We start from the raw sequence: 16,437 nt of genomic DNA, 5'->3' as shown, positions 1-16,437 counted from the left end.
GGTGCCTTTTTCCTAGAGTGAAGTGATACACTTCAATGCCATGGCTCTTAACCACTATGTCACATTATTTGTAACGGGAAAGAGTGTCTTCTGGTAGGATAGTTTAAAATAGTAAAAAAACACTTATATAGCACTTGCTATTTATCAGGTACTATTTTTAAGAACTTTGCATTGACTAACTCAGTTCCTCTTACAAATCTATGAAGTGAAGGGAAATCTATCATTGTTCCCATTTTACAGTTGGGGAATGGAAGCACAGAGAGGGTAAGTGACCAGCCAAATGTTGCAGAGCCACTAATGGGCAGAAACAGGAATTGAGCCCAGGCTTCTGTCAATGGAAGTTATGCTCCTAACCACTGCACTTTGTCATTTTTCGTGGAGAACACAGAGACTATCATGCTTTACTGTGCCTCATTTCTAACGCTATTCCTCACATCCTATTTTTTACATTGAGTCATTTCTTTCCTTTGAGATTATGTGAAGGAATTTTTGATTTCTGTACCTCAAACCTTTCTCTGCTAGTGCCTGTAACCCAGGAGTTCACTGACCGAACATATTTCTGGAATCATACTGTATGAACTGGAGCTCTGCCCCGGTATACACTCATTTCTTATTTCATAATGAGGTTTTTCATTTTCACATGGCAACTTCATAAAAAAGACACATGCTTGACGTTAAGAAGCTGGTAATTGTTGCAAATAACTTTCTATGCTGGCCTGCGTACAAGAGAGAAAAAAAAAAACTATAGGCAGAAGCCAACTGTTGGTGAAGAGCAAAGTGATTCTGCATTAGGTGAAGTTTTCGAGTGTACGACCTCCACAATCCCTGCCAGCTCTTGAAGTCTACAAACACTATGCCCACAAAAAGGGAGAAAAGTACCTTTGATGCCTACCACCCTGAGCTTCTTTCACCTTGCTGTCCTCAACTCTTTTGTTTTGCTGTGGATCATCTGAAGCTGCAATTTTTAAACACCAGAGTAGCTTTTCATAATTCACCTGAAAATTAAATATCAAACAGAACATCCTCATTGAATTTACATGTAGGGGAAAGAAGATGCCTGCTGAGATAACATGTATTTGGAAAAGTTTTAGCATTAAAACTATTAAAAACAGGTTTTAAAATATAATAATTATTAGTGCTTTTTATCAACTATTCCTTTTATTTTCCCTTCTGGACATACGGTAAAATAATACTTCCTGGTTGTCTTGTGGTTGAGTAGGGTGATGACCAGTTCTGGCCAGTGAGTTGTGAGAAGAAGTGACATGTGCTACTTCTGGGCTGAGGATTAAACTGCTGACATGACACCCTCCAGGTCTCTCTTTGTCCCCTCTGCCATCACATCCAAAAGTCCTACGGAGTGGTTGCTTCATCAGCATGGGTTTGGAGCTAAGATGATGATGGTACTGAGAAGAGCCTGGGGTGGACTTATTATGAAAAATAAACTTTTATTGTTTTAAGCCACTGAAACTTTGGGGCAATTTGTTACAATAGCATAACCTAGCATCTAGCTTCTCTCTCACACACACATCTCTTACATAGATATATTCAACAGATATAGTCAGATTACTTAGGGGCAAGGCCTTATTTACCTAGGTGAAAAACTCAAGACTTTTTCTTTTTTTTTACATAGGAAAGGACTAAAAGAATGTCATCATTTCCATTGCTGGGCTGGATGACATGCTAGGGACTCTGGTCTGGTGGGCAGACAACTCCACAGCAGTAGACGGTGTAGCAGTAGGGACAGGAAGCCATATAAGGTCCTGATAGAAACTAGATCTCAGGCTGGAGAATTGGCTTGAACTGAAGATTCAGAGAGTTTGTACTAATAGGTTGATATTGTATTGCTAAATACATCTCATAAATATACAACTGATTCTATTTTCACAGATAAGGGATGGGCAGGAGATAGAACTAACATTTATTTGAGTACCTACTAAATGCTAAACATGAGACCAGGTAATTTGCATTTATTTTACTACTAAATCCTCAGATTGGCCCTATGAGATTGGTTTTGGCCTGATTTTCCATCAACACATGCTCACAAATGATTTATCCATTGGTATTATTTCTTCCTATTTTAGGATATTTTCCTTTAGCTCCCAGAATTTGGTTACACTTGGGCTATGCTTTGTATTCACTCACAATGTGAGCTTGGGAAGTGCAGTGCTCAGAGAAAGAACCCTGGTCTCATCTTTGGGGAGCCTTTATCTCTGTCCTGGGTCTACTATTAATTCTCTGGGTGCCCTGAGCAAGTTCCTTAACCCCTCTGGGTTTCAGTTTCCTACTCAGTGAAATGATGGTGGTGAATTATATTTCAAAGATACCTCCCACCTCTTAACTCTCTAGGAACTGTCATGATACATCTTGGATAAGTTCTCCATTCTAACCTCAGAGCCTATAGACTGATCAGCTTGTAAATAGACTCAGGTGGGCCCATTATCTTGATTCTGTAAGTATCCCAATGGTGTTAAGAACAAACAATGAAAGTTTGGACAGGAAACCCTTTAAAGAGAAATTAAACAAGGCTGAGACCTAAATCTGTTTTCTATTTGGGTCTTATCTGACTAGAGATTTCCACATATGGATATAAATATGCTTTGTATCTTATGGGTTAATAGTAAAGGTTATTTTCAAGAAAGAACCTTACCTTTTAATTCTATTACTCTGGTGGGTACAAGTCAAGTAAACAAAAGGAACCCACACTTAAAATAAAAAGATGGTCATACCATTTCAGGAGATCCCCTCCCAGAAAATCGCTGGCAAAGGATCTTGACTGTTGGTAACTGCAGAGAGACCTCAAACCTCAAGAAGAGGTGGCTCAGCTGAGATTGGAGAAGAAATCCTGAAGAGACAGGATCTTCAGCTCTTTCTGAAGCTTGCCTAACAAGCCAGAACTCAAAAGGCATGACTTGAGTTCTCTTCTGACCAGCAAGAAGAAAAGTGTCTTCTTTTGTTGTTCCAATTGGCCTCTGGCCAATATCCTGAAACAACAACAGTAATAACAAATTAACAGGGCTCTAAAATAAAATGACTAAATGCTAATGCAAGGAAGAAGAAGCCTAGTTGGGCTGGTATCAAAGCATCCACTTTTAAGCCTTGTCCTAAAAGGAACAGGAAAGAACACTTACACTTGAAAGTAAGTATTCAGTCTGGGTATATTCATTAGTTTACAATGTCTCAGGACCTTTTTCTTTAGGAGAAGAAAAGAAGAAAATCATTTCAGAGTACATGCTCTGTTAGAAGGCTCCTTAAGATTTATCATCTGTCTTTTACAAAATAATTTTTTGATTATATGAGAATTTAGAATAACAAATCTTAGAGACCCATTGGATCTGGGAGGAGGAAGGGGGAAGTAAGATGCAATGTTCAGGGGAATCATTTGAGGTTTGCCTGTGAACTCCTCAGGGAAGCTTCCTTGAAAGCTGATGGGACATATGGAGTGTGGTGTCCATCAGTCCATGCTCAGACCTTCTTATTATCTGTTTCACATCAAAATATACAGTCAACAAATAATACCCCTTCAACCACAATAGAAAACAGCCCAACAACTCTTAGGATACACATTGGATTGGTCAGAGCTGCCCCTTGCCATCTGTTCTAAGGACCAGTCTCTAAGCTTTCTCCTGGGGAGGCCATGGATATAGGACAGGGACTGGTCTCCAGTTGGTACAGAGCTGCAGTAGACATTTTCCTGGTTGGGAATCTTAAAGAAACAAAGACAAATGGTAGTAAGGATCAGAAGGGGTGGGTGAAGAGAAAGAGAAAAAAAGGGAGAATATGAGTGAGTCAACAAATTCTTTTTTAAATAAATTTATTTATTTATGGCTGCACTGGGTCTTTGATGCTGCACATGGACTTTTCTCTAGTTGTGTCAAGCGGGGGCTACTCTTCGTTGCAGTGCTTGGGCTTCTCATTGCGGTGGCTCCTCTTGTTGTGGATCACAGGCTCTAGGCGCACGGGTTTCAGTAGTTGTGGCACTGGGGCTCAGTAGTTGTGGCTCATGGGCTCTAGAGCGCAGGCTCAATAGTTGTGGTGCACAGGCTTAGTTGCTCTGCAGCATGTGGAATCTTCCCGGACCAGGGCTCGAACCCATGTCCCCTGCACTGGCAGGTGGATTCTTAACCACTGCACCACCAGGGAAGTCCAAGTCAACAAATACTTAAAACACATTCACAGTTCCAAATGACTTCAGCCCATGTGGTCATTGAGTCATTGAATACCCACAGAAGAGAAAGGTTACCTCAACATTAACTTCATCATTATGCAGTTAACATGTTTGATAAATAAATGGACAATTAGACACTTTTTCATTTATGCAATAAAGAAGGTGTCTGTGACAAAGAAAAAATAGGTAGACCATAAGATGTTTATAGGCAAATGGAGGGCTATTATTAGAGATAGGGCTATCCTTGGGCTGTTTCAATTAGCAGATTCAAGAAGGGCAGCAAAGGCAATTGTGAGCTTTGTCAAGAATGGAATAGAAGAGATTAAAACACCCAGAATATTACACCCCAAGAGCAATGTTATTAAAGGTTACAACAGAATAAATGATAGAACAAGGGTCAATGATAAAATCCCATTCCCTCATGCCATGGTGTATGATGTATTAATAATGTTTTTTATTTTCTGTATTTTATGATGGTTTGACATCTTGGGGGCCTTGCTGGCTGGAGGAGACTGCCCCTTCAAGGGCTAAGTAATTCCTAGAGATAGTAAGAAGCTTGCCTGCTAATACATCTTTAATATATGAACCAACCAATCCTAAGTCCATATCTCCAACCACCTCCTTTATCTAACTCTCACACACCAAGCCAATATTTCCCCCACCCTAAATCTACCCAGGTCCAGATATCAGACAGGGGACAGCCCCTCTTTGGGCCTCCAGTGGGCCCAAAGCCCACTGGAATTGTTCAGACCAGCCAGTTCTGATCTATTTACCCTGCCCTGCATTACCTTTCCCGTGGAAACCCCAGTAAAGGCTGTGGCCTGTGCTCTCCCCTCACTCCTCTGCCCCCTGATTGACTTTGGTGCTTCCACATGTGGCCCTGCATGGTGTGGCATGCCCCCTTTTCACTGGGAAATGTAAATAATACATTCTTTCAGAGGCAGTTGCTTCTATATGTGTCACCTTGCCATACCTGATTAAAATAAAATCCTGGGTACAAATTGAATCACATGGCTATTTTTAATGTCAAGTAATTGAAAGGAGACATTCTCAGAAGGATTCATTGAAAACTGAGTGTCTGTACTCAATTGATAGTTATATTGAATAACCTATCAGTATGAATGGCAACCTACAGATGCTGTATAGTCATGAAACATTTTAAAGAAAAATCAAGAGGGTCTCTAGAGTGGGCAGAGTGAGGAGTGGCAGAGGGTTCTAAAATAGGCATAATAAAATAACACGACATATATTGGGCACATACTCTCTACAAGGTACCATTATGAGTACTTTGTTTATATCATTCAATTTAATCTGTACAACAACCCTATAAGGTAGGTAGTATTTGTACCTTTTTATATTTGGAATGCTGAGGCTTAAAGAAGTTAAGTAACTGTATTCCTTCATTTAAGAAATATTTATGGCTTGCCTAGGCTAGGCCAGGCACTGTGATAGGCCCTACAGTGAATAAAACAGATACGGCCTCTGCTCTCACAGAGCTTACAGATGATGAGAGGCATGGCAAGCGACTGTGACAGTACACCATGGGATGGTAAGGGACACTATTAGAACAGCCCATGGGTCCATCTAACCTGGACTTGGTGGTCCAGGTCTGGAAGCAATGACATTTAAGTCTAGGCTTGAAAGATGAGCTAGATTTGGATAGGCTAAGGAGTGGAGACTTCCATGATAGATGGAATGGGAATAAAGGGGAATAAAGAGGAGAAGAGAAGAAGGAAGAGTACAGAAAAAGGAAACTGGATGTAGAAAACCTCAAATGTGCACACACGTGCCTAAAAGAGAGTAATGGATGCTCTCAGAGCATCACTTAAGTTTTTGGAAAGACAAAAGGCAAGGCTGGGGAGGGAGACAGGTGAAGGGAGATGAATAGCCTTAATCTTGTTAGTATCTGTGTTTTATCCTGAGGGCAGTGGGGAGTCATGGTAATGTTTTTAGTAGATCTAGCACTAGGCTAGACTTGCCCAAAATTTACTCCCTAGTAAATTATGCAGATAAGATTTGGACCCTGCTTTTCACCTTTCCTCTGGGATGAGAACGATTACACAGTCTGTCCACAGAACAGTTTCATTCTGCAAGGTATTTAGTTAGGTATTTCAGACATAGTGTTCTCAGAACAATATGTTTCTTTATAAATACTTGTAATATAAAATATTTATATTTTCAGGTACATATAAATATTTTCTGCCTCTGAAAATTGATACACTTCTATATTACAGTATTCTAAAGCTGCATTTATCAACACTTATCATTCTCATGGAGTCAAGGTGTTCTTTAGTCCCTTTATTCCCATTTATACAGCAAATTTATTGAGTGCCTTTATCTTTGGCACTAGAGATACAGGTGAACAAGACAGGTATGATTGCTGACTGCCCCTCATAGATCTTTTGGCCTAGACATTACAGACTAAATTTTATGGCCTTGCCTATGGAAAGGGGAAAATATATTGTGCTCCCAGGAATGCTGTGAAGAATGAATGCCATAATGTATTTTAAATATTTTGTGTATTGTACAACTATATTATGAATTTGTTTGCTATTTTTTTGTGTATCTCCTTCCAAAAGATCTATGAGGGGTGGTCAGCAATCATACCTTCCTTGTTTGCCTGTATCTCTTGTGCCAAAGATAAAGGCACTCAATAAATTTGGTGTATAACTGGAAATAAAGGGGACTAAAGAATACCTTGACTCCATGAGAATGATGTGTTGATAAATGCTTCTTTAGAACCCTATGAGGGCCAGAACTCTCTTGTATCCTGCTGACTCCCAGCGTCAAGAAAAACACTGAACTTGAAGAAGAAACCAAGAAAGACAGTGTCAGAATGATGATGATGTCTTGTTCAGGCCAAGGGCACGCCAGGCCTCAGACTTCTCCCTTCACTGATATAAATCATCCTGGGCTGTTTTTCAAAAGCAAAGAGTGTTCCTAAATTGTCAAAGGAGATAAAATGGGAAATTCTGATCAAGAATCACTATGTTTCTGACTTCAGAGGTTGTCAGAGTACCTATAAAGTCTCTGATACTACAGCTTTCTCTCATTTGTTTTACTTTTTTTTTTTAACATTTTTATTGGAGTATAATTGCTTTACAATGGTGTGCTAGTTTCTGCTTTATAACAAAGTGAATCAGTTATACATATACATATGTTCTCATATCTCTTCCCTCTTGCGTCTCCCTCCCTGCCACCCTCCCTATCCCACCCCTCTAGGTGGTCACAAAGCACCGAGCTGATCTCCCTGTGCTATGCGGCTGCTTCCCACTAGCTATTTTATGTTTGGTAGTGTATATATGTCCATGCCACTCTCTCGCTTTGTCACAGCTTACCCTTCCCTCTCCCCATATCCTCAAGTCCATTCTCTAGTAGGTCTGTGTCTTTATTCCTCTCTAACCCCTAGGTTCTTCATGACATTTTTCCCCCTAAATTCCATATATATGTGTTAGCATACGGTATTTGTCTTTCTCTTTCTGACTTACTTCACTCTGTATGACAGACTCTAGGTCCATCCACCTCGTTACAAATAGCTCAATTTCATTTCTTTTTATGGCTGAGTAATATTCCATTGTATATATGTGCCACATCTTCTTTATCCATTCATCCAATGATGGACACTTAGGTTGTTTCCATCTCCTGGCTATTGTAAATAGAGCTGCAATGAACATTTTGGTACATGACTCTTTTTGAATTTTGGTTTTCTCAGGGTATATGCCCAGTAGTGGGATTGCTGGGTCATGTGGTAGTTCTATTTGTAGTTTTATAAGGAACCTCCATACTGTTCTCCATAGTGGCTGTACCAATTCACATTCCCACCAGCAGTGCAAGAGTGTTCCCTTTTCTCAACATCCTCTCCAGCATTTATTGTTTCTAGATTTTTTGATGATGGCCATTCTGACTGGTGTGAGATGATATCTCATTGTAGTTTTGATTTGCATTTCTCTAATGATTAATGATGTTGAGCATTCTTCCATGTGTTTGTTGGCAGTCTGTATACCTTCTTTGGAGAAATGTCTATTTAGGTCTTCTGCCCATTTTTGGATTAAATCACTCCCTAACACCATACACAAAAATAAGCTCAAAATGGATTAAAGACCTAAATGTAAGGCCAGAAACTATCAAACTCTTAGAGGAAAACATAGGCAGAACACTCATTTGTTTTACTTTGAATCACAAAATACTGCTTGGGAATGGATAACACAGCAGCCTGAAATGACTTTGAGCGATGCTAGTTTTGTAATATTGACCTCAGAGAATCGATACAAATGAAGCAGAGAAATTTAACACAGTTTCAGCAACTGTCCTTGGGCGTTAGAACTTGAAAGTGTTGGAAGTGTAAACAATTCTTTTAAAGAGATGGCTTATAAATAAAATTATTTTTAAGTGGTTATATTGTAGAAGACATGAACACTCTGCACCAAGACAAGTGAACACAACAAACTGTCTTAGTATTAGGCAATGGATAGCTGTGACTTGGGTGAAAATTTACAGAGACAGCATTAAATGCAGAGTTGAAAAGTTCTATTACTTAAATAACTTAGGCCAAGGTCTTGATGCATTCTAGAAGGCTGCTAAATGGCTCAAAAAAGCACACTAGTGATAATAAATACAACCATGAGAAAGATGCATGTAAAATATTTGATAGTTTTTGAGAAATGTAGAATTGAAAAAATAGTATTTCCAAATTAATATATATATGATTTTAATATATACTTTAAACATATGAATACAGTAAATGTTAGCGTTAATCATTTGGCTTATTTGTTTTTGTAAAATTTATATTTTATTTAAATTTTAACTTCTAATTATGGAAAACTTTACACATAGGCACATGTAGCTAGAATAGTATGATGAAACTCCGTGTACTCATCACCAAGCTTCAGTTATCAACTGAAAACCTTGTTTTTTTATATCCACATCACCCCCCACCAGAGATGATGTGAACCCCAGACAGTGTATTGTTTCATCTGCATTGTTTTAGCATGTATTTATAAAGCAGTGAGTTTTATAGTGTGGTCCTTGGGTCACAAGCCTCAGTATCACCTGGAAACTTGTTAGAAATGTGAGTTCTCAAGACCCACCCTAGACCCACTGAATGAGAATTTCTAGGGTTGGGAGCCTAGAAATCTGTGTTTTAACAAGTACTCCAGTAATTCTATTGCACAATAAAATTTGTGAACCACTGACCAAAGGATAAAGATTCTTTGCTAACATAACCACAATTACATTATTACACTAAAAAATTCCTTATTAACAGTAATTCCTTGATATCATCAACTACCTAGTGAGTGTTCAAAATCCCCCAGTTATCTGATAAATAGTATTATTAGTTTGTTTATTCAAATCAGGAGCCAAATAATATCCACATATTGCAACTGGCTAATATCCCTTACATCTTTTAAAATTTCTAGTTCTTCCTGGACTTCCCTGGTGGTGCAGTGGTTAAGAATCTACCTGCCAGTGCAGGGGGCATGGGTTCAAGCCCTGCTGGGAAGATGCCACATGCCGCGGAGCAAATAAGCTGGTGCACCACAACTACTGAAGCCTAGAGCCTGTGCACCGCAATGAAGAGTAGCCTCTGCTCGCTGCAACTAGAGAAAGCTCTCATGCAGCAGCGAAGATACAATGCAGCCAAAAAAAAAAATTTCTAGTTCTTCCTACCCTCCCACCTTTTCACATTTTTTCCTTTGCAATTTATTTGTTGAAGAAGCTGAGTTGTCTGTCCTATAAAGTTTTCCACCATCTGGATTTTTTTGCTGTTTAACAAATTGTCCCATATATTTCCTGTAAAACAGCAGTTAGATCTAGAATCTTGATCACAGTCAAGTTCAATCATTTCATAGTTGGTATATTTTCCCATGGAAGCAAATGCTGTCAGGTTGTCTTCCTTTTTGTGATATTCACAGGCACCGATAATCATTGCTTTAGTCCATTTTTTTTTTGTTAGGATTTTAGAAAATAGTGGTATTCTCACTCTACTATTACTTCTCATGTATTGGTAGTAATGTTTCTCTAAAGAGAGACTGTCCCTTATCAACCATTATCTAAGATACGGTTTGTAGAGAAAAGGCACATTGAATAAATGCTTGATTCTCTCTCTTTTTTTTTCTTTTTTTTTGCGGTACGCGGGCCTCTCACTGTTGTGGCCTCTCCCGTTGCGGAGCACAGGCTCCGGACGAGCAGGCTCAGCGGCCGTGGCTCACGGGCCCAGCCGCTCCGCAGCATGTGGGATCTTCCCGGACCGGGGCACGAACCCGTGTCCCCTGCATCGGCAGGCGGACTCTCAACCACTGCGCCACCAGGGAAGCCCCTATTATTTTTATTGATATCCAAAATGTCCCACTTTGACTAGTGGGAGCCTTTAATTTTTTTCTTTTTTTAGTGAGTCTTTTCTTGACAAGTCTTGGAAGGTCTTTGGTATCTTCATTGTTTTTGGTGTAAGCAGATGTTACAGGCTCAAAGCTGGAATCAGCCTTTAGAATTTACTGAACACAATACAGGCGGTAGGGTGCTCATTCACATGGGATTGTTTCTACATTTTTCAATGGACGAGGCTAGGAAATGTATTTTTTTTAAAAAAGAGTTCATACTGATATTTCCAAATCAGATGTAGGAGTATAGGAGTTTTATATTGTCTCATCAATATTATAGCTATATTTCATTTCTCCTACACTGGAAATTCCAAGTCCCGAAACCACCAAGATGGTGACTCATTTGCTTTATCCCCCAATACACATACAGAAGAACAGTATCAACATAATGGTTACTGAAAACCTTTAAAGGTATTTTTTCAAAAATATTTTCCTTAGAGTATATACCCCACTAGAGACATACAGTGACGTTATTATGTTTTAAAGTTATTTACAATAGTTCCACGCTCTTTGGTTTTGCTGTCAATTAATACATAGGTTCATGTGGTAGCTAGTCTCCAAGGCGGCCCCAGTGATCCCTGCCTCCTAGTACTCATGTTCTTGTGCAGGCCTTCCCCTCCACACTTAATTAGAATTAGTCTGGATAACCAATAGAAGAACACTGTACAAGTGACGGTATGCCACTTCTGAGATTAGTTTATTAAGACATTGGGGCTTCAGTTTTGGTTGTGCACACACACGCTCACTCTCTCTCTCTCTCTTTCTGGGATAACTTATCTTAGGAAAGCCAGATACCATGTCACAAGCAGCCCTATGGAGAGGCCCAAATTGAAAACAGACAAGATCTCTGGCCACAGCCAGCAAGTAACTGAGGCCTCTGTCAATGGCCACTCAAAGGGGCCTAGAAGTGGATCTCCTAGCCCTGGGTAAACCTTCAGGTGACTGCATTCCTGCTGACATTTGGCATGAAATTTCATGGGAGACCTTGAGCGAGAACTACTCATCTAAGCTATTCCTGGATTCTTGTCCCTCAGAAACAGTGAGAGATAATATATGGTTATTGGTTTAAGTGGTTACCTTTTCAGATAACTTGTTATGCAGCAATAGATAACTAAAACAGACTTACTTTATTTTGTTTTCAATTTTTAGGGCTTGATTTTTTTAAACATTTAAGTTAGTTTTATATTTATGTAAAATATTTAAATAGTTCCAAAGCCAAATCTACAGAACAAGATTTAGTCAGAGATTTGTGGTTTCTATTCTTGATCCCTCCATTATATTCCCTCTAGTCCCAATAGGTAACCATGTTTTTTAAAAAAAGTTTTCATTAATTCCTTCATTTTTAAAAACATAAGCAATAATAGATATTTAGAAGCATAATCTACATACTTTTCTTCACTTTGCTTTTGTTTAATTAATAGTATATCTAGCTATATTATTCCATACAATGATATATAGTATGGATATAGCCATACAATTATATATATGTGTGTATATATATGATTCATATATATAGTGAGATTCTTCATTACTTTCTACAGTTTTATTAAAGTTTTTATAATACTCCATGTATGGATGTACCTTAGTTTTTTCAACCTGTCCCTTATTGATGGAAATTTAGATTGTTTACAGTTTTTGATATAATAAGTAATGCTGCAACGAATACCTTCTACATAAATTGTTAAACATATTTCCAGTATATCTTTGGGATAAATTTCTGAAAGTGAGATTTTCATGTCAAAAAATTCATACATAAGTAGTTTTGCTGATTATTGCCTAATTTCCTTCCAAAGTGGTTGTTCCATTTTAAATTTCCTCTACCTTCTAACAAAGTATGTTGTCAATTTTCTGGACTTTTGCCAGTGTAATAGGTGAGAAGTTATATCTCAAGGTGGTTTTAACTTACATTCCTTTTATTAAGAGCAAGGCTATATCTTTTGATATGTTTAAGGGTCATTTATATTTATCATTCAGTGACCTGTCTGTTCCTATATTTTTTTCATTTTTCTAATAGTTTACTGTCTTTTTTCTTCTTAATTTTTAGATAGAAGATTCTGTTAGGGATATATTTATCTATGACATAAGTTGCAGATATTTTCCCCAGTTTGTTAAGTATCTATGTGCTTTGCTGATGGTGGTTCTGGCCACATATGTGTAATCAAAATTATCACTTTTTTCTTATTGTATCTGCATGTTGAGTCACAGTTGAGAAAATTTCCCCTTATCTCAGATTATAGAGAAAATTGCCCATTTTCTTGTACTACTGTGCAGTTATTTTTTATATTAAATTCCTGATCCATTTGGAATACATCCTTGTATACATCATTACATGTATAATATGTGAAGAATATACATGATTTAAAATTTTCTCTGTGGCTAGATAATCCTATATTGCTTATTAAAAAGTCTATGTTTTCCCTACTAATTTGTGATGTCATCTTTATTATACACAAAATTGCAATATGCCATTGGGTCTATTTATTCACTTTTTTTTTCAATTCTATTAGTCTCATCTATTTATGTGCCAAAATAACACTATTTTAGAGACAGAGATTTTATATCTGGTAATGCTAGCCATGTACCCATTGCTTTTCTATTCAGGGTTTTACTGACTATTCTTGCTTGTTTATTATTTCAAATTAACTTTATAACCAATTTGACAATTTACAAAACAAAAATCTGATACTATTTTTACTGGAATCACATGAAGTTTATAAATTACCTCAGGGAGGATTGACATCTTGATTTTGTTCATGTTTTTTCCCATTCTTCAGAATTGTGGTAAAATACCATGATATAAAATTCATTATCTTCACCATTTATAAGTGCACAGTTCAGTGGTATTAAGTCTACTAATGTTATTGTGCAACCATCACCACCATGCATCCACAGAACTCTTTTTATCATACAAAACTGAAACTCTATACCTATTAAACAACTGCCTATTCCCTCCTCCCCTCAGGCCCTGGCACCACCATTCTACTTTCTGTCCCTATGATTTGACTACTCTGAGTATCTTGTATAAGTGGAACCATACAGTATTTGCCTTTTTGTAACAGGCTTATTTCACTTAGCAAATGTGAAAATTATCCGTGTTGTAGCCTGTATCAGACTTTCCTACATTTTTAAGGCTGAATAATATTCCATTGTAGGCATACACCACATTTTGCTTATCCATTCATCTGGTGATGGACATTTGGGTTTCTTCTCCATTTTAGCTGTTGTGAATAATGCTGCTATGAACATGGCTGTACAAATATCTCCTTGAGACCTTCCTTTCAACTCTTTTGTGTATTACCAGAAGTGGACTAGCTGGACCTAATGGTAATTCTATTTTTAACTTTTTGAGAAACTGCTGCACAGCAGCTGTACCATATTACATTCTCACCAACAGTGCACAAGCGTTCCAATTTCTCTACATCCTTGCCAACATTTGTTATTTTCTGTTTATTTTTCCTTTCTTTCGTTTTTTTTTACTAGTAGCTATCCTAATGCGTGTGAGGTGGTACCTCCTTATAGTTTTGATTTGCATTTCACTAATGTGATAGTGATGTTGAATATCTTTTCATGTGCTTATTGGTCATTGTGTATCTTCTTTGGAGAAATATCTATGCAAGGCCTTTGCCCATTTTTGAATCAGGTTGTTTTTGTTGTTGTTGTTGAGCTTTAGGATTTCTCTATATATTCTGGACATTAATCCCCTTATCAGATTTATGTTTTGCACATATTTTCTCCCTTTCTGTGGGCTGCCTTTCTACTCTCTTGATAGTGTCTTGATGCACAACATTTTAAAATTTTCATGAAATCCAGTTTGTCAATTTTTTATTTTGGTGCCTGTGCCTTTGGGGTCAGATCCAAGAAATCATTGCCAGATCTAATGTGAAGGGTTTTCCCTATTTTTCCTTTTAAGAGTTTTATAGGTTTAGATCTTAAATTTAAATCATAGATTCATTTTGAGTTAATTTTTGTATATGGTGATCATACTTTTGTATGCAGATATCCAGTTTTCCCAGTACGATTTGTTGGAAAAAACCCGTCTTTTTCCAATTGAATCATCTTGGCATCCTTGTCAAAAAATCATTTCAGGCTTTCCTGGTGGCACAGTGGTTAAGAATCCGCCTGCCAGTGCAGGAGACATGGGTTCGAGTCCTGGTCCGGGAAGATCCCACATGCCACGGAGCAACTAAGCCCGTGAGCCACAACTACTGAGCCTGCGCTCTAGAGCCTGTGAGCCACAACGACTGAACCCGTGTGCCACAATGACTAAAGCCTGCACACCCTACAGCTTGTGCTCTTCAACAAGAGAAGCCACCACAATAAGAAGCCCGCGCACCACAACGAAGAGTAGCCCCCGCTCCCCGCAGCTAGAGAAAGCCCACACGCAGCAACAAAGACCCAATGCAGCCAAAAATAAATAAATAAATAAATAAATCTAAAAAACAAATCATTTCAGCATATATGTGAAGGTGTATTTTTGGACTCCCTATTCTATTCCATTGGTCCATATGTCTGTCTTTATGCCAGTACTATACCATTTTTATTATTGTATCTTTGCAGTTAGTTTTGAAATCAGAAAGTATAAGTCCTCCAGCTTTGTTCTTTTTCAGGATTGTTTTGGATATTCAAGGTCCCTTGAGATTCCATATGAATTTTAGGATGAGTTTTTACATTTATACAAAAAAGGTCATTGGGATTTTGATAGAAAGTGATGATGTTAATTTTTTCTGTACAAGAATATAATAGCATGCCTTTCCATCATTCAAATATACTCACGTTTTTCAAGAGTATTTTATATTTTTCCTCATAAATGTTTGGACATTATTTCTTGTTCAGTTTATACTTATGTATTTGATTTATTTATTTAGTTAATTTAGTTAAGTATCTATTTGCTATTGTAAATGGTGTTTTCCATTTTATTTTCTAACTAGTTTTTGTACGTACATATGTGTGTGTGTGTGTGTGTGTATGTATATATATATATATGAAAGCCATTGATTTGTGGATATTGATGGTATAACTCTATTTTGCCAAATTCTCTTACTGTTCTTTTTTAAAATAAAGTTATTTATTTTTGGCTGCGTTGGGTCTTTGTTGCTGCACGTGGGCTTTCTCTAGTTGCAGCGAGCAGGGGATACTCATCGTTGCGGTGCAAGGGCTTCTCATCGCGGTGGCTTCTCTTGTTGCAGAGCATGAGCTCTAGGCACGTAGGCTTCAGTAGTTGTCGCTCAAGGGCTCTAGAGCGCAGGCTAAGTAGTTGTGGCACACAGGCTTAGTTGCTCCGTGGCATGTGGGATCTTCCCGGACCGGGGATCAAACCCGTGTCCCCTGCATTGGCGGGCAGATTCTTAACTATTGGGCCATCAGGGAAGTCCCTCTTACTGTTTTAATAGTTTCTTCATTAGAAATTGTGACAGTTTATATATATAATCTTACCATCTGAAAAGAGTTTTTCCTCCTTTTTAATTATTATGCCTGGATTGCTTTCTCTTAATTATATTAGCTAATACCTCCAACATAATATTAAAACCCAGCAGAGATATTGGGTACTTTGACTTCTCCTGACTCTAATGTGAAAGCCTCTAGTGTTTCTCCATTAAATAATATGTTGGCTTTGGGTTAATATATAGAGCGATGCATTTTGGAAACAAAAATTAATATTCTCAAGGAATTTACAGACTCATGGAAGGAGATAGACAAGGAAACAAACTATTTTAATAGTATAATAACATCTGCCATATGCACAGATTGATGTAGATGTACCTTAGAAAAGGAAGTTTTGGTGGTGAGACAGTGATGTTTCTTGATAGACTTGATATCTGTGTTGAGACCCTGATGTAATTAGGAGTTAAATAGAGGAGGAGGGAAGAGAATTTCGCATAAAAGTAATTGCATGGT

The 16,437-nt window shown here is 37.9% G+C and overlaps 1 protein-coding gene across 1 annotated transcript in view; it reads right to left on the bottom strand.

Annotated features, from left to right (window-relative positions):
* LOC309974618 (uncharacterized protein C1orf87) overlaps window positions 1–16,437 on the bottom strand; it is a gene marked incomplete at both ends in the record, with an annotated part of 111,744 nt that overhangs the window by 73,170 nt on the left and 22,137 nt on the right. Inside the window, 5 exon segments of the mRNA XM_082859274.1 lie at window positions 880–995; window positions 2,727–2,860; window positions 2,863–2,930; window positions 2,932–2,981; window positions 3,563–3,703. Of these exon segments, the coding sequence (XP_082715400.1) occupies window positions 880–995; window positions 2,727–2,860; window positions 2,863–2,930; window positions 2,932–2,981; window positions 3,563–3,703 (509 nt within the window).

Source organism: Leucopleurus acutus (genome assembly GCF_964270905.1).
Source record: "Leucopleurus acutus genome assembly, chromosome: 2".
Classification (NCBI taxonomy): domain Eukaryota; kingdom Metazoa; phylum Chordata; class Mammalia; order Artiodactyla; family Delphinidae; genus Leucopleurus; species Leucopleurus acutus.
Note: the sequence above shows the minus strand (reverse complement) of the source record. Positions and strands in the feature narration are given on the sequence as shown.